Source organism: Delphinapterus leucas, chromosome 14, assembly GCF_059928025.1.
Source record: "Delphinapterus leucas isolate spDelLeu-1000000601 "Yukka" chromosome 14, BTC_Dleu_Yukka2, whole genome shotgun sequence".
NCBI classification, from domain to species: domain Eukaryota; kingdom Metazoa; phylum Chordata; class Mammalia; order Artiodactyla; family Monodontidae; genus Delphinapterus; species Delphinapterus leucas.
Window position 1 is genome coordinate 51,569,659 of NC_143142.1, and position 22,630 is coordinate 51,592,288.

Consider the following 22,630-nt stretch of genomic DNA (forward strand, 5'->3'; position numbering starts at 1 on the left):
TATGTACATATACCACATCTTCTTTATCCATTCATCTGTTGATGGACACTAAGGTTGCTTCCATATCTTGGCTATTGTAAATAACGCTGCAGTGAACACAGGGACGCATGTATCTTTTCTGTTGAATCATTAACGTTTTTGTTTTCTTCAGATAAATACCCAGGAGCGGAATTGCTACATCATATAATAGTTCTATTTTTAATTTATTGAGGAATCTCCGCACTGTTTTCCATAGCGGCTACGCCAATTTACATTCCTACCAACAGTGCACGAGGATTCCCTTTTCTTCACATCCTTGTCAACACTTGTTATTTGCTGTCTTCTTGATAATGGCCATTCTGACAGGTGTGAGGTGATATCTCATTATGGTTTTGATTTTCATTTCCCTGATGATAAGTGATGTTAAGCATCTTTTCATGTCCCTGTTGGCCATCTGTATGTCTTCTTTGAACAAATGTCTATTCAGATCCTCTGCCCATTTTTTTAACCTGTTTATTTGGTGTTTTAGTGTTGAATTGAATGCCAGTACTGTTTTGACTATAGCTTTGTAATATAGTTGGAAATCAGAGAATGTAATGCTTCCAACTTTGGTCTTCTTTCTCAAGATTTAGCTATTCAGGGTCTTTTGTGGTTCCATACTAATTTTAGTATTGTTTGTTCTATTTCTATGTCTAAATTTATTTTTACAGGTTAAGAACTCAAGCTGTATTTAAGTCAAGAGAACTGGTTGCTAATAAAGACATTACTAAACCCCGAGAGCTGAGGCTGGATATGAGTGAGAGTGGCTCTGGACCAAGGTAAACTTGGGTGGTCGGTGAAGGCAAAATATGTAGCACACAGATATTAAGGATATGGTTGGTATATATTTATAGCTTCATATTGGTGAATCCAGTTTTCTGAATATATGAATAAATATATTCACATTATAAATTTTTGAAAAATATAGAAAAGTGTAAAGAAGAAAATAAAAATCATTCATAATCCTACCATTCAGAGACAATCCTATGAGGCCTTTTCCCCTCTCTCTTTCATAATAATAATTTCTATATCATAATAGGGATTATGCTTATACAGAATTTTATTTTTTGCTTTTTTGTGTGTATCCAGTTTCTGATGTCCTTTTTTATGAAAACATGATATTAATTCATTTAACAAGTATCTATCATGTGATGAATATTACTCAATATTTATCAGTAACCCTGTTATTGGATAATATAAGGTTTTACTATTATACAATAAATTATGCTTTGAGGAACATTTCTGTACATACATTTTTAATGTATGCAGAATTACTAGCTTAAAGTACTTATAAATCCTTTTAAGATTCTTTTTTTTTTTTTACATCTTTATTGGAGTATAATTGCTTTACAATGGTGTGTTAGTTTCTGCTTTATAAAAAACTGAATCAGTTATACATATACATATGTTCCCATATCTCTTCCCTCTTGCATCTCCCTCCCTCCCACCCTCCCTATCCCACCCCTCTAGGTGGTCACAAAGCACCAAGCTGATCTCCCTGTGCCATGCGGCTGCTTCCCACTAGCTATCTGTTTTAAGTTCGGTAATGTATATATGTCCATGCCACTGTCTCACTTTGTCACAGCTTACCCTTCCCCCCTCGCCATATCCTCAAGGCCATTCTATAGTAGATCTGTGTCTTTATTCCCGTCTTTCCCTTAGGTTCTTCATGACATTTTTTTTTCTTAGATTCCACATATATGTGTTAGCATACGGTATTTGTCTTTATCTTTCTGACTTACTTCATTCTGTATGACAGACACTAAGTCCATTCACCTCACTACAAATAACTCTTTTTCGGTTCTTTTTATGGCTGAGTAATATTCCATTGTATATATGTGCCACATCTTCTTTATCCATTCATCCAATGATGGACACATAGGATGCTTCCATCTCCTGGCTATTGTAAATAGAGCTGCAGTGAACATTTTCGTACATGACTCTTTTTGAATTATGGTTTTTTCAGGGTATATGCCCAGTGATGGGATTGCTGGGTCATATGGTAGTTCTATTTGTAGTTTTTTAAGGAACCTCCATACAGTTCTCCATTTCCATTACCAATTTCCATTACCAATTCACATTTCCACAGCAGCACAAGAGTGTTCCCTTTTCTCCACACCCTCTCCAGCATTTATTGTCTATGGATTTTTTGATGATGACCATTCTGACCGGTGTGAGATGATATCTCATTGTACTTTTCATTTGCATTTCTTTAATGATTAATGATGTTGAGTATTCTTTCATGTGTCTGTTGGCAATCTGTATATCTTCTTTGGAGAAATGTCTATTTAGGTCTTCTGCCCATTTTTGGATTGGGTTGTTTGTTTTTTTGATATTGAGCTGCATGATCTACTTGTAAATTTTGGAGATTAATCCCTTGTCAGTTGCTTCATTTGCAAATACTTTCTCCCATTCTGAGGGTTGTCTTTTGCTCTTGTTTATGGTTTCCTTGGCTGTGCAAAAGCTTTGAAGTTTCACTAGGTCCCATTTGTTTATTTTTGTTTTTATTTCCATTTCTCTAGGAGGTGGGTCAGAAAGGATCTTGCTGTGATTTATGTCATAGAGTGTTCTGCCTATGTTTTCCTCTAAGAGTTTGATAGCTTCTGGCCTTACATTTAGGTCTTTAATCCATTTTGAGCTTATTTTTGTGTGTGGTGTTAGGGGTTCTAATCTCATACTTTTACATGTACCTGTCCAGTTTTCCCATCACCACTTATTGAAGAAGCTGTCCTTTCTCCACTGTACATTCCTGCCACCTTTATCAAAGATAAGGTGTCCATATGTGCGTGGGTTTATCTCTGGGCTTTCTATCCTGTTCCATTGATCTATCTTTCTGTTTTTGTGTCAATACCATACTGTCTTGATTACTCTAGCTTTGTAGTATAGTCAGAAGTCAGGGAGCCTGATTCCTCCAGCTCTGTTTTTCGTTCTCAAGCTTGCTTTGGCTATTTGGGGTCTTCTGTGTTTCCATACAGATTGTGAAATTTTTTGTTCTAGTTCTGTGAAAAATGCCAGTGGTAGTTTGATAGGGATTGCATTGAATCTGTAGATTGCTTTGGGTAGTAGAGTCATTTCCACACTGTTGATTCTTCCATCCAAGGACATGGTATATCTCTTCATCTATTTGTATCATCTTTAATTTCTTTCATCAGTGTCTTATAATTTTCTGCATACAAGTCTTTTGTCTCCTTACGTAGGTTTATTCCTAGATATTTTATTCATTTTGTTGCAATGGTAAATGGGAGTGTTTTCTTGATTTCACTTTCAGATTTTTCATCATTAGTGTATAGGAATGCCAGAGATTTCTGTGCATTAATTTTGTATCCTGCTACTTTACCAATTTCATTGATTAGCTCTAGTAGTTTTCTGGTCACATCTTTAGGATTCTCTGTGTATAGTATCATGTCATCTGCAAACAGTGACAGCTTTACTTCTTCTTTTCTAATTTGAATTCCTTTTATTTCCTTTTCTTCTCTGATTGTTGTGGCTAAAAATTCCAAAACTATGTTGAATAAGAGTGGTGAGAGTGGGCAACCTTGTCTTATTCCTGATCTTAGTGGAAATGCTTTCAGTTTTTCACCATTGAGGAGGATGTTGGCTGTGGGTTTGTCATATATGGCCTTTATTATGTTGAGTAAATTTCCCTCTATGCCTACTTTCTGGAGGGTGTTTATCATAAATGGGTGTTGAATTTTGTCGAAAGCTTTCTCTGCATCTATTGAGATGACCGTGTGGTTTGTCTCCTTCAATTTGTTAATATGGTCTATCGCATTGATTGATTTGCGTATATTGAATCCTTGTATTCCTGGAATAAACCCCACTTGATCATGGTGTATGATCCTCTTAATGTGCTGTTGGATTCTGTTTGCTAGTATTTTGTTGAGTATTTTTGCATCTATGTTCATCAGTGATTTTGCCCTGTAGTTTTCTTTCTTTGTGACATCCTTGTCTGGTTTTGGTATCAGGGTGATGGTGGCCTCGTAGAATGAGTTTGGGAGTGTTCCTCCCTCTGCTATATTTTGGAAGAGTCTGAGAAGGACAGGTCTTAGCTCTTCTATAAATGTTTCATAGAATTCGCCTTGAAGCCATCTGGTCCTGGGCTTTTGTTTTTTGGAAAATTTTTAATCACAGTTTCAATTTCAGCGCTTGTGATTGGTCTGTTCATATTTTCTATTTCTTCCTGATTCAGCCTTGGCAGGTTGTGCATTTCTAAGAATTTGTCCATTTCTTCCAGGTTGTCCATTTTATTGGCATAGAGTTGCTTGTAGTAATCTCTCATGATCTTTGGTATTTCTGCAGGGTCAGTTGTTACTTCTCCTTTTTCATTTCTAATTCTATTGATTTGACTCTTCTCCCTTTTGTTCTTGATGAGTCTGGCTAATGGTTTATCAATTTTGTTTATCTTCTCAAAGAACCAGCTTTTAGTTTTATTGATCTTTGCTATCGTTTCCTTCATTGCTTTTTCATTTATTTCTGATCTGATCTTTATGATTTCTTTCCTTCTGCTAACTTTGTGGTTTTTTTGTTCTTCTTTCTCTTAATTGCTTTAGGTGCAAGATTAGGTTGTTTATTCGAGATGTTTCCTGTTTCTTAAGGTAGGATTGTATTGCTATAAACTTCCCTCTTAGAACTGCTTTTGCTGCATCCCATAGGTTTTGGGTCATTGTGTCTCCATTGTCATTTGTTTCTAGGTATCCTTTGTTTTCCTCTTTGATTTCTTCAGTGCTCATCTCATTGTTAAGTAGTGTGTTGTTTAGCCTCCATGTGTTTGTATTTTTAACAGATCTTTTCCTGTAATTGATATCTAGTCTCATAGCATTATGGTCTGAGAAGATACTTGATACAGTTTCAGTTTTCTTAAATTTACCAAGGCTTGATTTGTGACCCAAGATATGATGTATCCTGGAGAGTGTTCCATGAGTACTTGAGAAAAATGTGTATTCTGTTGTTTTTGGACCGAGTGTCCTATAAATATCAATTAAGTCCATCTTGTTTAATGTATCATTTAAAGCTTGTGTTTCCTTATTTATTTTCATTTTGGATGATCTGTCCATTGGTGAAAATGGGGTGTTAAAGTCCCCTAGTATGAATGTGTTACTGTCGATTTCCCCTTTTATGGCTGTTAGTATTTGCCTTATGTATTGAGGTGCTCCTATGTTGGTTGCATAAATATTTACAATTGTTATATCTTCTTCTTGGATCGATCCCTTGATCATTATGTAGTGTCCTTCTTTGTGTCTTGTAATAGTCTTTATTTTAAATTCTATTTTGTCTGATATGAGAATTGCTATTCCAGCTTTCTTTTGTTTTCCATTTGCATGGAATATCTTTTTCTATCCCCTCCCTTTCAGTCTGTATGTGTCTCTAGGTCTGAAGTGGGTCTCTTGTAGACAACATATATATGGGTCTTGTTTTTGTATCCATTCAGCCAGTCTGTGTCTTTTGGTGGGAGCATTTAATCCATTTACATTTAAGGTAATTATCGATATGTATGTTCCTATTCCCGTTTTCTTAATTGTTTTCGGTTTGTTATTGTAGGTCTTTTCCTTCTCTTGTGTTTCTTGCCTAGAGAAGATCCTTTAGCATTTGTTGTAAAGCTGTTTTGGTGGTGCTGAAATCTCTCATCTTTTGCTTGTCTGTAAAGGTTTTAATTTCTCCATCAAATCTGAATGAAATCCTTGCTGGGTAGAGTAATCTTGGTTGTAGGTTTTTCTCCTTCATCACTTTAAATATGTCCTGCCAGTCCCTTCTGACTTGCAGAGTTTCTGCTGAAAGATCAGCTGTTAACCTTATAGGGATTCCCTTGTGGGTTATTTGTTGTTTTTCCCTTGCTGCTTTTAATATGTTTTCTTTGTACCACTTGCTTAATATGTGTCTTGGCATGTTTCTCCTTGGATTTATCCTGTATGGGACTCTCTGTGCTTCGTGGACTTGATTAACTATTTTCTTTTCCATATTAGGGAAGTTTTCAACTATAATTTCTCCAAGTATTTTCTCAGTCCCTTTCTTTTTCTCTTCTTCATGTGGAACCCCTATAATTCGAATGTTGGTGCGTTTAATGTTGTCCCAGAGGTCTCTGAGACTGTCCTCAGTTCTTTTCATTCTTTTTTCTTTATTCTGCTCTGCAGTAGTTATTTTCCCTATTTTATCTTCCAGGTCACTTATCCGTTCTTCTGCCTCAGTTATTCTGCTATTGATCCCTTCTAATTTCATTTATTGTGTTGTTCATCATTGCTTGTCTCACCTTTAGTTCTTCTAGGTCCATGTTAAATGTTTCTTGCATTTTCTCTATTCTATTTCCAAGATTTTGGATCATCTTTACTATCATTATTCTGAATTCTTTTTCAGGTAGACTGCCTATTTCCTCTTCATTTGTTAGGTCTGGTGGGTTTTTATCTTGTTCCTTCATCTGCTGTGTGTTTTTCTGTCTTCTCATTTTGCTTATCTTACTGTGTTTGGGGTCTCCTTTTTGCAGGCTGCATGTTCATAGTTCCCGTTGTTTTTGGTGTCTGTCCCCAGTGGCTAAGGTTGGTTCAGTGGGTTCTGTAGGCTTCCTCGTGAGGGGACTAGTGCCTGTGTTCTGGTGGATGAGGCTGGATCTTGTCTTTCTGGTGGGCAGGTCCATATCTGGTAGTGCGTTTTGGGGTGTGTTTATCTTTCTATACTTTTTTTATGCTTACATGTATATAAACATCTATATACATTTGAGATCAAACTGAACACATTACTTGTTAATCTTTTTTTATTCCACTTAATGGTGCTTTAATGGTCATTTGTCAGGTTCTTAGATGTAGAACTGTAGTAAGCAGAATAATTGTTCCTCTGAGACGTCGGTGTTCTAATCCCTGGAACTTCTGAATATGTTACCTTATGTGGCTAAGGGACTTTGCAGTTATGATCAAGGGAACATACCTTGAGAGAGGGAGATTATCCTGGGTTATCTGTATTGGCTCAGTCTAATCACATGAGTTCTGAAAAATGAAGAACCTTCCCTTGCTGTGTCAGAGAGATAAGACAAAGGAGGAGGAGAGATATGAAGCAGAGAATGCCTCAACCTGCCTTTGCTGGCTCTGAAGATGGAGGAAGGATGTATGACCAGCCAAGGGATATAAGTAGCTTCTAGAAGTTTGGAACAGTTCTCATCTGCTGGCCTGCAAGGAAGTGGGAATCTCAGTCCTCAGACTGCAAGGAACAGAATTCTGCCAACAGCCTGAATGAGCAAGGAAAACAGATCCTCCCCTACAGCCTCCAGAAAGGAACATAGGACCCGCCGACACCTCAATGTTCACCCAGTGAGATCTGTGTCAGACTGCTGACCTACAGAACTATAGGATAATAAATTTGTGTTGTTTAAGTCACTAAATTTGTGGTAGTTTGTTATACTGGCAATACAAAGTTAATACAAATTCTAACTTATTTCCTATAAATGGATAATCATTCCTGGTTTCTATAGAAACATGAAATAATATACACTGTAAGTTATTCAGCATTTGTATTGTCAGACATTGATATTGTTTCAAGTTCTTTACCACTGCATAGAATGCTGTAATAAGCATGACTGTACTTACATTCTTGTGTTCTGGTACTTTTAATTTTTTAGGATAAATTTCCAAAAATGAAATTGCTAGGTCAAAGGCTATTTTTATGTTAGGCTATTTTATATAATTTACAATTATCATAACCCATGCTAACTTTCTTTTCCAAAAGGCTGTAGCAATTCATACTCACACTTGCAATTTATGAAAGTTTTCATCACTGTTAGTCAGGTAGGTGTATTAAATGCTTTAGAAACTAGTGCTCCAATCTAAGAGATGGACATGCTTTAAACTTTAGTGCATCTGGGCATGCATGTCCTACATTCAAATAATTATGACAAAAATAAGGTAAGACTATGCACTGCTTCCAAAAAAAGTCTTCCCTAATATGTCTTCGATAAGATCATAGATCTTTTAAAATTTTAATATGTAGTATAAGGGTTTGAAGAAACTCTGGCAACTGTTTCCGAAGTCTGACGGTCATTGGGAAGCCAAGAATTGTCACTCAGCAGCCCTTAAATTATTTAATCTAATGTGAGATTAAAAGAAGTAGAGACAATGAGTTCATTTGTCTTCTTGATTCATTTGGCTATGGAAATGATAGCCAAACCCAAGAAAGAGGTAGAGATGAGTCCAGGGAGAATAGTGTACAGCCTTGAGCAGGCTTTGTAGAATTATTTAAATGAAAATGTCTGCTGACTTTAAAAAATGTAATCAAGCATTGTTATGGGAAATGACCTTTTTTCTACCTTGCAGGCTCTTTGATTTTGGCAGTAGAACTCCCTAGATAAAATTTAATTTTAAGCTGAATTTTCTTTATTTGGAAATTTAAATTATCTCAGTATTAAAAATGCTCTGTGTATTTAAAATATTAAATCACTCAAGTGAGGCATTAAGAATTTGGAACTAAAATAAATGAGATAATGAGGAAGTGAAAAACATATTTTTTATAATTAACAGCTCATTTTGAGTTAATTATATACAATTAACCAAAATCTAATTGCAACTTATTTTCTATTATCTGTGGGAAGAATCACAGTCAAGGGAGCTCACATTGCTGCTTTCCTGCATTAATGCTATAGAATGGGAATCAATAATATGTGAGGCATGAATGACAAATATGAGCAAATAGTAGAGCACAGCTGAGCCAAACCATTGGAAGGTAACTGTCACATGAAAGATGGTAAAGACTTAAAAAGTCACGAGCAATTCTGATTGCTCATAGGTTCTCTGGTTTGTTTTTTAGTTTGCTTGATGTTTGTTCGTCAGCTATGCAAAGATGACCCTTATAAACTAACATTAGTTTTGTAAATCTGCAGATTTCTAAAAATATGACCATTTTTGTATTTTCATATAATAATGAGCAATTCAACAAAAAATTTATTAAACACCTATTATTTTTAAAAATCTGGCTTGCTAAATACTGTAGGAAATGTAAGAAGCCCCTGACAGTAGAGTAAGGCAAATATACAAATATTTATCATCTATAAAGAATAGAAGAGCTATGAAAGAAATACAAAGAAATTAAGAAAAAGGTTTTTCTAAGAGCTAATATTTAAGATAAGTCCTAAAATATAGGGTAGAATTTTGATAGGCTATGGGATATAGAGAGGTGTGTGTGTGTGTGTGTGTGTATGTGTGTGTGTTTCTGATGGGAGAAGACATGGAAACAGTCTGAGTAAAGGAAGAAAATCACACAATGAGGCACAGCAGTAAGTATGCCTTAGTATGACCAGAAGAGTTAGGGAAAATGAAACCAAAGATTACATTAGTAAATTAGATTAGATTATGAAAGGGTTTAACTCTCAGGCCAAAGATTATGGACCTGTGTGACTGGAATAATAAAAAACTAAGAAAAAAGAACTTATTTTGTGATGAAGAAGATTAAGTTGATTTAAAGACCATTGGAATAAGAATCAAGAACTCCAGGTTTTAGTCTTTCTAATAATTAGTCGTGTGGCTTTAAAAATATTGCTGTGTGCCTCAATCTTCTTGCCTTGTAAATGAGAGTTAAACTGGATTTTACTAAGAGTTTCTTCCATCTCTAACAGTTCATGATTATTAAACAGGTTTCCAGCAAAGCTATCTGCCTGGGGGAGGAGGGGGAGGAGGAAGGGCAGGAGTCGGGGAGGATATAAGTAGAAATTTGGATCTAAATTTCCTAAAAGAAATTGAATTTAAAGATTTAAATTTGGGAGTCATCTGCATTGATGTTGCACCTGTGAGAAAAGATGCTAATTTCTGGGGAAAAGTTTATAGAGAAATGTAAACAGAACCTTAGAAAATGCCTACATGTGGGAATCTGAAAGAAGAAGAGTGACAATGTGAAAAGTTGAGAAAGAAACAGCCTGGGGCAGTGTCATGGAAACAAAGGAGGAAAGGCAGAAATGGTACTTTGGAAAGAAATTTGGTTGAGGGAGTATAATTTTAAGAATAGGAATGACCTAAACGTTTTTATAATCTTGGGGAAGTGGCTAGTTAAGGAAGAGATTACAGAAATTCCATAATTAATGGAGTGTAGTTCTAGAAAAGGTAGGGGGATCAATTCAAATCACTTGTCAATGTCTCAATTATTTGTGCTGGCTTCTCTTTCTCTGCTTGTACCTGGACCCATACCGTCTTTCTTCTTTCTACACACTCTCCCTATGTAGGCCCTTGACTTTAAATATCATCCATATGCTAATAATTCCCAAATTTATCTCTACAGGCCTGACCTTTCCTCAAGGCATTAAACCCACAGATCTTGTCCACACAACTTCCACTAGACTGTCTCACAGATAGACATCTCACAGATCACAAAGCTAAAACAAATCTTGTGGCCTTTTTCCACCACCCACTCCACATTCACCCCATCCCAGACTTCGCCATCTCAAGAATTAATATTAGTTGCTCAAGTCAAAAAATGTTTTTGATTTCTCTCCTTCCTTCCTTCTCCCCTCCAAACAATCTATAAGCACATTCTTTTGTTTCTATTCTACCTCCAAAATATATGCACTCCTCCCACCACAGTCCAAGCCTGGACTTCTGCAGAGGTTTCCTAAGTAGTCCACTTTATTTATTTCTGTTCTTACCACCCCTACAATCCATTTTCCACAGCAGCTGGAAAAATCATTCAAAAATATCAATCTACTTTCTTGCCTTAAACTCTTCAAGGCCCTCAGTGCACAAAGAATAAAATCTGAACTCCTTGGCTGGCTTAGAGTGTTCTACATGATCTGGCTTCTACTTATCTCATCTCATACCACTCTGTGTCTTAAACATGTAGTCATCCCTACACCCATTTTACTTAAAATTCAAACTTCCTACCATGGCCTTTAGGGCCCTTTATGCTCTACTATCTTGACTTTGCACTTTCTTCCTTGCATCCTATGTTCCAACCATTGGCGTTGGTCTTCTTTCAGTTTCTAGTGCATGCTGCATCATATGTATAGCTGCCTTTAGCACTCTTAACCCTGTTCTTCCTTCTATTAACCTATTTAGATGAGAGCTTAAATATCATCTCCTGAGAGGGTGTTTTCCTGGTCACCCTATGTAAAAAGCGTGTCTCCCATTGCTCCCTGTTTCAGTACTCTGAAGTCCCGCACACCAACACCCAACTTTAAGCTTCATGAGTGCATAGAGCACAATATGTGTTACAGTTGATATATCTTATACATGTTATGCAGATTGTATCTTTAGCATATAGTAGGTGCCTATAAAATATTTGTGGAATGGGTTTTTTGAAAGATCCCAATCTTCTCAGTAAAGTAAGAAGGGAGATCATCTACTAAAAATGGTGACAGTAAGGATAGCATCTGGTAGGAGGATGCTTGGAATAGCCTCAAAAGAAGGTATAGGAAGAAGTCATCAAAAGATGATGAATAAGGGCTTCCCTGGTGGCGCAGTGGTTGAGAGTCCACCTGCCGATGCAGGGGACACGTGTTCGTGTCCCGGTCCGGGAAGATCCCACATGCCGCGGAGCGGCTGGGCCCGTGAGCCATGGCCGCTGGGCCTGTGCGTCCGGAGCCTGTGCTCCGCAACGGGAGAGGCCACAGCAGTGAGAAGCCCGCGTACCACAAAAAAAAAAAAGATGATGAATAAGAAGTATTACATCTATAATGTAGAAATTCCCCCGAATTTCTTATTTATCTGATAAGATAAACTACCCCAAATAGGCAACTCTCAGAAGAGTAAACCTCAAATAGCCAATACATATATAAAATCTTCTCACAACTAACCTTGGAAAAATGGAAATTAAAAACAGCAAAAGTAAAATTTTAAGATGAATTTAAGCTGATTTTAAATCAATAAATTGGTAAAACTGAAAAGTTTAATAATATCAAGTGTTAACAAGGCTGTGGGGAAACAGGTCCTTTGATACACTGCTGGTAGGAATGCAAATTGCTAGAGCCACTTTGGTGGTCAATTTGACAATATCATTTTACAATTATTTTTGGCGTAGCAACTCCCCTTCTGATTATCTTCCCCTACCTTCTAACTTCTCTTCATTTCTTTGCTCTTTGTAACTCATAGATAACCTTTTGGCCTAAGGAATTGCTCATGCAAAAAGAGAACATTTCTCTCTCTCAAAATTCTTTAACAACATGTCTGACTAACGTGGGTGGGGATCACTGCTGTCTACCTTAGACACATTAGACATCATCAGTAAAACTGTAAAATAGGGCTCAGAGACATTGCAGCATAAAGCATAACTAAAGTAAAATGAGAAAAAGTTGTCCTATTAGTTGAATATTACATAGCTTTGATAATAGAGAAATTTTCAGGGATTAGACTGTGATCTTCATATCTTCTCTCAATTTTTTTGGAGCTATAATATAAAAATCTCTTTCCTCTTCAGTACTTTCTTCTAGACCCACATTTTAATCTTTTTAAATCCTTCACCTTTTTGATAAATATAAAAATCATCACTTAAAATTACCATATGACCCAACAATTCCACTCCCAGGTAACATACATCCACACAAAGACTTCTGTGTGACTGCTTATGGCATCATTATTCAGAATAGCCGAAAAGTAAAAACAAGCCAAATGTCCAGTAGCTGGTGAATAGGTAAACAAATGTCATATATCCATACAATGTAATATTTGGCAATGAAAAGGAACACAATATTAATACATTCTACAGCAAGGATGAACCTTGACAACATGCTAACTGAAAGAAGGTCATCACAAAGACCACAAATTGTGTCTTTCCATTTATATGAAATGTCCAGAAAAGTCAAATCTATAAATAAAGAATGTAAATTAGTGATTGCCTAATGCGGGTGGTGGGAATGGAGAGGAACTACAAAACGCATGGGGTTTCTTTTTGGGGTGTTGGAACTGTTATAAAGTTAGATTGTGGTGATGGTTGCACTTACTAAGTGCACCTACTAAACTTACTAAGAATTGCTTTAAATGGGTGAATTTTGTAGTATATATTTAAATTTATCTCAGTAAAACTTTAAAAAATCGTCTTCATTTTTGGTATTTTTCAATATTCAAAATAAAGATAGCTAAGAACAAAAGAGATAGTACCAAGCTTTGCTTGCTTTCAGACTGCATCAGCCTTTCTGTCTTGCTCCTCAAGATTTTTCTTACCCCTTCCTGTACTTGGGAACTGCTTTTTAAAACTTAGTTCTCCAAGATGGCATCCCCTTCTGTATTTATAACAGATACAATGATATGACAAGCAGGAGCAAATACTATTCAAATTCTATTTATGAGACCTATTCCCTGGTGAATAATTTTATTTTTAAAAACTATATAACCAAAAAATTTTAAAGGTAAACTGGTGATAAATATATAATTTATTAAACCAAGTTTTCCTTTTTCTTAACTTTAAGCATTATGGGGATGAAAGCACATCCCTCAGTCTGGTGCCTGTTCTATCCGTGCCTTACCATGACCTTACATAGCCTTCAAGAGCAAAGCTTCCTTCTTACATTCCATACTCCCTTCTCTACCCTTAGCACAAACACAGGTTTTCAAATAATAGCTATAGATTGAAACATAAGGCTACTTAGAGTTCTCCCAAGCTATTGTCTGCACATGCTTTGTTACTTTGCAGATTGATAGCACTCAAATAGGAAAAGGCAAACCTTTGCCCCTTGTATAGCATATCCTTAGAATTAGCTTCTTCATGTGTGATATCTACATGTTCTTGGCTCTGGATAATTTAAATCACATTTGTCATCTTAGAACATAATGAATTTGTGGGGTAAGTATTTTCTGACCTGGCAAGTCATAGATTTTTCAGGGTGTTAGATTATTTGGCTGCATAGCATTTTCCCAGGGTCTGGTTTATATGTACATGTGGGTAGAGGATAGAGAGCATCATCTATAGAAATTAGAAAAATCTCCTGAAGAATATTACCTCTACCACTGGTTAAATACAAGGAGCTGGATAATGAATTGTATAAATATTTACACTTTATCAGCTGCACACAAATGAATAACATGGTGGTTTTCCACCTTTGCTTTAACATACTTACACAAATCTTTGTGAAAGTAATTTTCTCGCAGCCAACAGTATTAGCGGGATTGGGGAATTGGAAGTTTCAGTGCAGCTTGCTTTGATAACCTCATTCCCAGATTTATTTAGAATAAGAGCTGTTTGATTTCTTTTTAGACAGTAACTGCCTGTCCTGTTCCAATCTGAAACATATGGGTTCTTGTCACAATATGGAACAGAGGGGGCATCTTGGATAGTGAACATTGTTTCCCAGGAGAGAGAGAAAAACAGTTGTGCTAGAGGTGTCAGTTGGTTTAAAAATATCATTTATTTTTTAGCATTTTTTGCAAGCCCCAATAAATACAGATTAGCATGAAGCCTACAAATGCAGATTTAATTATCATATCAAATCTTTGGTAGAATACAAAGGACTGTTTCTGGATATTATGACCTAGTTGATAAAATATGTCCATTCTTGAGTCCTTCTTTTTCTCTACAAATACATAATATTTTTCTATGAAAGGAATCTGTGAACATATTGCTGTGTTTCATCTGTACAGTTGAAGTATTTGCACATAAGATATTTTGCAGAGGGAAGAGGGAGTAAGAGCTAAGACAAAATGAATGGAGGCCAAAAGCATTTTACCAAAAGCGTCACATTGGCATATAAGACTTTTTTTTTTAAGGATACATTAAATGTCCTTTTTTTAATTTTATACATTGAATTTTACACAATCAATTGGGAAAAAGGTTCTAAGAAAACAATGAAACACAGGTAGAGAATAAATAACTAAAAGACTGATTCTGATTTATTTTCTTAGTGTCCTTGGTACACCATCATGCTACCTTTTTTTTTTTTTTTTAATTTATTTATTTTTGGCTGTGCTGGGTCTTCGTTGCTGCGAGAGGGCTTTCCCTAGTTGCTGCAAGTGGGGGCCACTCTTCGTTGCGGTGCGTGGACTTCTCATTGCGGTGGCTTCTCTTTGTGGAGCACAGGCTCTAGTCGCACGGGCTTCAGTAACTGTGGCACGTTGGTTTAGTTGCTCCGCAGCATGTGGGATCCTCCCGGACCACGGATCAAACCCGTGTCCCCTGCATTGGCAGGTGGATTCTTAACCACTGCGCCACCAGGGAAGCCCCCACCATGGCATATAAGACTTTTATATGCCTATAAAAGAGTGGAGGCAGCAAGATTAAGACTAGTGATTATTAGGTCAATTTATTTATTCTTGTTTTCAGCAGTCCCAACAGTTCTCTCTGAAAGGATGTAAAGCTTTTAGGTGCCGTAAAAGTTTTTTTATTTTTAATTAACAGTAGCTTCGGGTGGCTTTTCTAACTGCCTGGATATAGTTTAAAAACTGATTGTTGGATTCAGGACAATTGAATATGCAGAGGACAAACACATATAAATGCAAAAGTTTAAAAATCAAGGCATTCTTTTATTTGTAGAAGTGTGTATTCAGGAACTCTGGGTAGATCGGGTAACTGGGGGGTTACTTGAAGGTAAGATGAAAAGAAATAATGACTGTTTCTGAGCATACCTTTTGATCATAAAGTGTCTGCAGATATGGTTATGATCTTGATTATCCTGTGGTGGTTTGCTGTAGGTGGATGCCTGTCTCAGAAGAACTGGCTATTACATATGAAACGGTGCTAATTTTTGATAATCTACAGAAAAAAAATTTCATATTGAACTCAACTCATCTGTTTTTCTCTTTCTCCAGTGGTGGAAAGGATTGATTTCTGTGTTGCTTTTGCTATTTGGCACTTTCTCTTTTGGTAAATAGGGTGTGCAAGCTTTAATCCTTTAACCTTGAATCTGAACCCTTAGCTATTGGATGGAAAGAGGATCTTTCTTTATTATATCATGTGGCATGGTGAAGGATTGTATAGGTCAGGGACAACCAGGGAAACAGAACCAGTAAGAGGTATGTATTATGAGGTGTATTGCAAGGAACTGGCTAAGGCAGGTCTGAAGTCCATAAGGCAGGCTGTCAGTAAGGGCAGGCTGTAAATCTCAGGTAAGGGCTGAAGCTACTGTCCACAGTGGGGATTTTTTTCTTTTTCAGGGAAGCCTCAACTCTGTTTTGAAGGCTTCTCAAGAAATTGAATCAGGCCCATCAAGATTACCTAAGATTTTATGGATTTTAATCACATCTGTAAAATACCTTCACAACACCACCTAGTTTAGTGTTTGATTTATGAACTGTAGCCTAGCCAAGTTGACATATAAATAAGACCATCACTGTCCACCCCTTGTCAACTTGGCACCCATACGCATCTCCTTAAACTGTATTTAATCTCTAAATAGAGATAATAAAAAAGGAGTACTCCCACATAACGTGATACAACTATCCCAAATACAACTCAAAACATCCTTTCCCCAGAAGAGGATGTGAAGTCCTTGGGTGATGGTCACTCTTCCCCTTGATATCCTTTCATTTCAATGTTGTGATGTAAAGTTAATTATTATTAATGCATCTTAGGTGATAAAGGGATAAGATAGGAGAGAAAACAAAAATATTTGGTTAATATACGTATACAAACATATTTATAACAAAATAAGGAAGAAATACTCAACTATTACAGTCCTTATTTCTGCAACTGACCACATGGCTGTAGCTGGTATTTATAACTATTTGTTCCACTACCCATTCCATATTCCCTTTGCTGTCAGCGAACACTTCAGCTAGTCGTGGTTCTTTGTCTGGTGGGGTGACCCAAAACTTCACTCCTGAAGGGGTGGACTATTAACAGTCGTGCCTGAATTGGATTTCTATAGCCTCCCATTGACTTGTAATCATAGGACACCCTAAGGGAGCTCCTGTATTCCAAACATATTTCTCCTTATCTCCATTGTGTAATAGCAGCTCATTTCCCTCTCAGTAGTTATGATCAGTTACCCTAGCCTGTACAGTAACCCTTTTATTTGTCTGATAATTCAGAGGCATGAGGAGCCCAAAGTGGTTGGGTGGCAGTGTCATCTTCCAGTTCAGTGGAATCACTGTGGTGTCTCCTAGTAGAAACATTCCTCCCTTTGGAACTAAGACCTCTAGACCAATAGACCCTAAGTTCATGGGGAAGGAAAGCAAAAAACTTGCTAACGGATCACTCTGGTCCGTGGTGAGTGGGCTACTTCCATTTCCATCTTCTTTCTTGGACTTGTGAATCACGGCTATGGGAGAGACAGCACCACATATTGGATACTGATTTAAAGCATATTTAGAGCATCCTGGAGGACCTTTCTTCAGCCCCAAAAGGTATTGCCTCCTAGCTGGCATTGTTGCAAGTCATTAAAGGCCACTTCATTGTTCTTCAGGATAGCTGCTTCAGGATAACGGGGGATATGCTAAGACAAGTGAATCCCATAAGCATGAGCATATTGTACTATTTAACTTGCTGTGAAGTAAGTTTTATTTTTGAAGGAATATTTAATAATTTATTAATAAACATGAGCTATGAGAGACAAATGTATTATAGGAATGAAAATACTGTAAATATAAAACTTATAATAGAATTCTAAAGGCCTTTTTTTGGGGGCGGGGGGGAAGCACTGGACAAATAAGTGATTCCTGCATCATGCACAGCTTCCTCAGCACCCAGCTCCCTTAGCAGTGTGGGCTTCTCCAGCATCAGGCTCCAAGCAGCACTCAGCAGCCAGCAGCTTTCCCCAATACTCCCCTCTCCCCTCTAGGCTGTTTTGTAGCAGAGTTCCTCTAGTGAGACATCATCCTTTGAACAGAACTCCCAGACACTCTAGAGGAGGCCTGCATGCCAAATCGAGCCACCGGGTGTTTTTGTAAAGTTTCACTGAAACCTAGCTACAACCATTCCTCTAGTCAGTACCGGGAAGTTTCGCATTCCAACTGCGGAACTGAGTAATTGTGACAGAGACTGTATGTCCCACAAAGCCTACAATATTTACCATTTGGCCTTTACAGAAAAGTTTGCCAACCCTTGTCCGAGAAGATGGATTTCTAGCAAGATCATAGGTCAGATTTCCAGAAAGTTCTGTTGGCCGTGCTCCCTCCAATAAAATCTGAATCTAACCTCTGTGAGTGAAGGCTTCATCTTCATGAGTCTAGCGCAGCACCTAGGGGTGGTAACTGCTCTTTCTATCTACTCTTTTTATATTCTCCAGAGTTCCATGTACCTCTTGCTAGCCAATCACTTATGACTTCAATTCCATGTTATAATTAATAATTCCTAATGTTAAACATTTCCTGTTCAAATAATTCTATAATGTCTCTCTCCTCACTGGACCTTGACTGATATACAATGAATATTATTTTTCCTCCCTTTAGTAAGTTCTTTTATCAGAGGCAATGCTGTGTAAAATACCATGATGATAAATAAACCATTCTGTAGATCCATGGATGGTAATTTTGGTATAAGCAATGTGGGCACAGAAGACAAATCCATATCTAGAGTAAATGTCTATTCCAGTAAGATATATCTCCAGCCCCCTGACAGCTACTAATACTAGATACCTACAATCTATAAATTGAAAAAAGACAGAGGGAAAAATTAAACATAAACAAAAGCATAAGGCTAGAATGAATACTGTGGTACTAGATTAGAGTTGGAGACATTAGTATATATACATGTTTATGTATTGTCTTAGTCTGTTCAGGCTTCCATAACCAAATACCAAAGACTGGGTGGCTTAAACAAAAAAAATTTATTTTCTCACAGTTCTGGAAGCTGGAAGTGTGAAATCAGAGTACCAGCATGTTCATGTTCTGGTGAGGGCTCTCTTCTTGGCTTGCAGATGGCTGCCTTTTCACTGTGTCCTCACATGGTGGAGAGAGAGTGAGCAAGATCTCTGGTGTCTCCTCTTATGATGGCACTACTCCCGTCATAGAGCATCACTCTCATAACCTAAACCTAATTACTTCCCCAGAGGCCCCCATCTCCAAATACCAATACCATCACATTGGGGGTTAGGGCTTCAACATATGGATTTTAGGGGGACATAATTCAATCCATTTTGTGTGTGTGTGTGTGTTCACACAGAGATGGATGTGTGTGTGTGTATATATATATATATATATATATATACATATATATACACACATATAGGTTAGTATACATAATATATATTTCCTATGCTGAGAGGTCCTGGCTGGAAGCAGTGATACAGAGTAGCAATGAGCACACCCAGCACATAGGTCTTGGTTTCTAAATACCATTCTCCAGTAAAATAAACCAAGGACTCCTAAGAAAAATGCTTAATTAGAAGGATGGGACAAAGAAAAAGTGAGCCTGAAGCCAGAAAGAAAGAAAGTACTCAAAAATCAAAAGGATGATGGAATGTCAAGGGGACAGAGGAGCTAACCTAAAAGAGCCTCCAATGGCCCAAACTGGAACAATTTGATCAACAAAACAAATAGTGTGATACTGGATTACAACCCAAAGTATAAAATAACCGTAGATGAGTCCATACTGATATAAATGGATGATCAATGAATAAGTAAATGAAAGAAAAGGGACAGATCTTTCTTCAGAAGAATTCCAAATAATTTAAGTAAATACTTCCCTCTCTCAGAGGTAGAGCTTGAACTTCACTCTGCTTGAGTGTAACTTAGTGACTCACACCCAAGGAATAAGAAGGATTTGGAAAGGAGGAAAGCCATACTTTACAGTGGAGAAATATGGTGAATACTATCTTAATCAAATCATCAAGACTAACATCACCAATGAATAGTCATGTAGATATCATGTAACCCCTCATATGTTGTGATAAGGAACGAACTTCACCTCTGTAGTTTTCTTCCCAAACACTAATAGCATTGTATTTATGATGGTGGAAACAAAGACAAGTCCAATTTGAGGAACATTGTACAAAATACCTGACCATTTCTCCCCAAAACTGGTCAAGTAAAGTCATGAAAGACTGAGCAACTGTCACAGGCCAAAGGAAACTAAGAGGACATGATGACTAAATGCAGTGTGGAATATCCTGGAACAACAACAGTAAGTGTAAAACCTGGTGAAATCCAAATAGTCTAGGGTGCAGTTAATAGTTATGCACCAATGTTGTTTTCGTAGTTTCGACAAATGTACCATACTATTGTAAGATGTTACCATTTTTTTTAACATCTTTATCAGAGTATAATTGCTTTACAATGGTGTGTTAGTTTCTGCTTTATAACAAAGTGAATCAGCTATACATATACATATATCCCCATAACCCCTCCCTCTTGCATCTCCCTCCCACCCTCCCTATCCCACCTGTCTAGGTGGTCACAAAGAACCGAGCTGATCTCCCTATGCTGAAGTGAGAGAGTGGCATGGACTTATATATACTACCAAAAGATGTTAACTTTTAAAAACCTTTTATTTGTTTGTTTATGTTCCCCTGAACTGTATTCTGTTAAATTAGATCAATTTCTTAATACCATTAACATACTATCTTGATTAATATAGCTTTGTTGTTGCTGCTGCTGTTTTCTTCCAGTTTTATTGAGATATAATTGACATACAGCACTGTATAAGTTTAAGGTGTACATCATAATGATTTGACGTACATACATCATGAAATTATCACAAAAATTTGGTGAACATCCATCCTCTCAAAGAAATAGAAAAAAATTTTTCTTATGATGAGAACTCTGAGGATTTACTCTAACAACTTTCATGTGTAACATATGGTGTTATGTATGAAGCAGCGTTAATTATATTTATCATATTGTACATTACATCCCTAGTACTTGTTTATCTTACCTGGAAGTTTGTACCTTTTGACTGCCTTCATCCAGTTCCCCCACACACACACCTCCCTCCTCTGGGAACCACAAACCTGATCTAAGAGTTTGTTTCTTTGTTTACTTTGAAGTATGATAGACCTACAACACTATGTTAGTTCCTCTTGCACACCATAGTGATTTGGCAGTGCTATACATTTCAAAATGAGCACCACAACAAGTGTAGTTACAATGTCACCATACATAGGTATTAACTAGATTCCCCATGTTGTATATTTCATAGCTGTGACTCATTTAATTTGGAACTGGAAGTTTGTACCTATTAATCTCCCTCACCCACTTCTTCCCCCAACCCCCGTCCTTTGACAACCACCTGTTTGTTCTCTGTATCTATAACTCCATTTCTGTTTTGCTATGTTTGTTCATTTGTTTTGTTTTTTAGATTCCACATATAATTGAAATCATACAGTATTTGTCTTTCTGTGTCTGACTTATTTCACTAAGCACAATACTCTCTAGGTCCATCCGTGTTGTTGTAAATGACAAGATTTCATTCTTTTTAATTGCTGTGTAACATTCCATCATATATATAGCTTATTTATTCAGTCATCTATTGATGGACCCTTGGGTTTTCCGTATCTTGGCTATTGTAAATAATCCTGCAATGAACATAGGGGTGCATGTATCTCTTCAAATAGTGTTTTCGTTCTCTACAGATATATACCCAGGAGTGTAATTGCTTGATCATAGAGTAGTCCTATTTTCAATTTCTTGAGGCATCTCTGTACCATTTTTCATAGTGGCTGCACCAGTTTGTATTCCCACCAATACTACATGAGTGTTCCCTTTTCTGCACATCCTTGCCAACACTTGTTATTTGGCATCTTTTGTTAATAGCCATTCTGACAGGTGTGAGGTGATATTTCACGGTGGTTTTGATTTGCATTTCCCTGATAATTAGTAATGTTGAGCATCTTTTCATTTGTCTATTGGCCATCTGTATGTCTTCTTTGGAGTAATGTCTATTCATGTCTTCTGCCCATTTCCTATTTGGGTTGTTTTTTTGATGTTGAGTTGTATGAGTTCTTTGTGTATTTTGGATATTAACTCATCAGATACATCATTTGCAAATATCTTATCCCATTCAGTAGGTGGCCTTTTCATTTTACTGATAGTTTCCTTACTGTCCAAAAGCTTTTTAGTTTGATAAAATCCCATTTGTTTATTTTTGTTTCCCTTGCCTGAGGAGACATATCCAAAAAACAATATTGCTAAGACTGATGTCAAAGAGCATACTGTTTATGTTTTCTTCTAGAAGTTTTATTATTTCAGGTCTTACATTCAAGTCTTTAATCCATTTCGAATTTATTTTTGTGCATGGTATGAAAGAGTAGTCCAGTTCAATTCTTCGGCATGTAGCTGTCCAGTTTTCCCAACATTATTTATTGAATAGGCTGTCTTTTCACCATTCTATGTTCTTGCCTCCTTTGTCATAGATTAATTGCCTATATAAGTGTGGGTTCATTACTGGGCTCTCTATTGTATTCCATTGATCTGTGTGTCTTTGAAACTCCCCTGGAAATCTAAAATTATTCCAAGCTAAAAACTTTATTTTTTAAAACAGGAAAGTATAAAGACATAATAATATGCAAATAAATCAGAGAAAGTGGGGGTTTTTTGTTCTTTTTTTTTTTTTAAATTAAAAATTTTTTTTAACATCTTTATTGGGGTATAATTGCTTTACAATGGTGTGTTAGTTTCTGCTTTATAACAAAGTGAATCAGTTATACATATACATATGTTCCCATATGTCTTCCTTCTTGCGTCTCCCTCCCTCCCACTCTCCCTATCCCACCCCTCCAGGCTGTCATAAAGCACCGAGCTAATATCCCTGTGCCATGCGGCTGCTTCCCACTAGCTATCTACCTTACTACGTC

General features: G+C 36.8%; 1 protein-coding gene across 13 annotated transcripts in view; it reads left to right on the forward strand.

Moving 5' to 3' along the window:
* Positions 1-22,630, forward strand: part of KIAA1328 (KIAA1328 ortholog) — a 370,157-nt gene that overhangs the window by 231,843 nt on the left and 115,684 nt on the right. For 11 of the 13 annotated variants that reach the window (XR_016387626.1, XM_089895086.1, XM_022587006.3 and 8 more), the window contains one exon: positions 690-797. The exons of the other annotated variants lie outside the window; for them this stretch is intronic. Coding sequence is in view for 10 of the 11 variants with exons in the window: in XM_089895086.1 (XP_089751212.1) it covers positions 690-797 (108 nt within the window). In the remaining variant the exon portion in view is untranslated. The remainder of the gene's footprint in view (positions 1-689; positions 798-22,630) is intronic. 13 annotated transcript variants of the gene reach the window in all.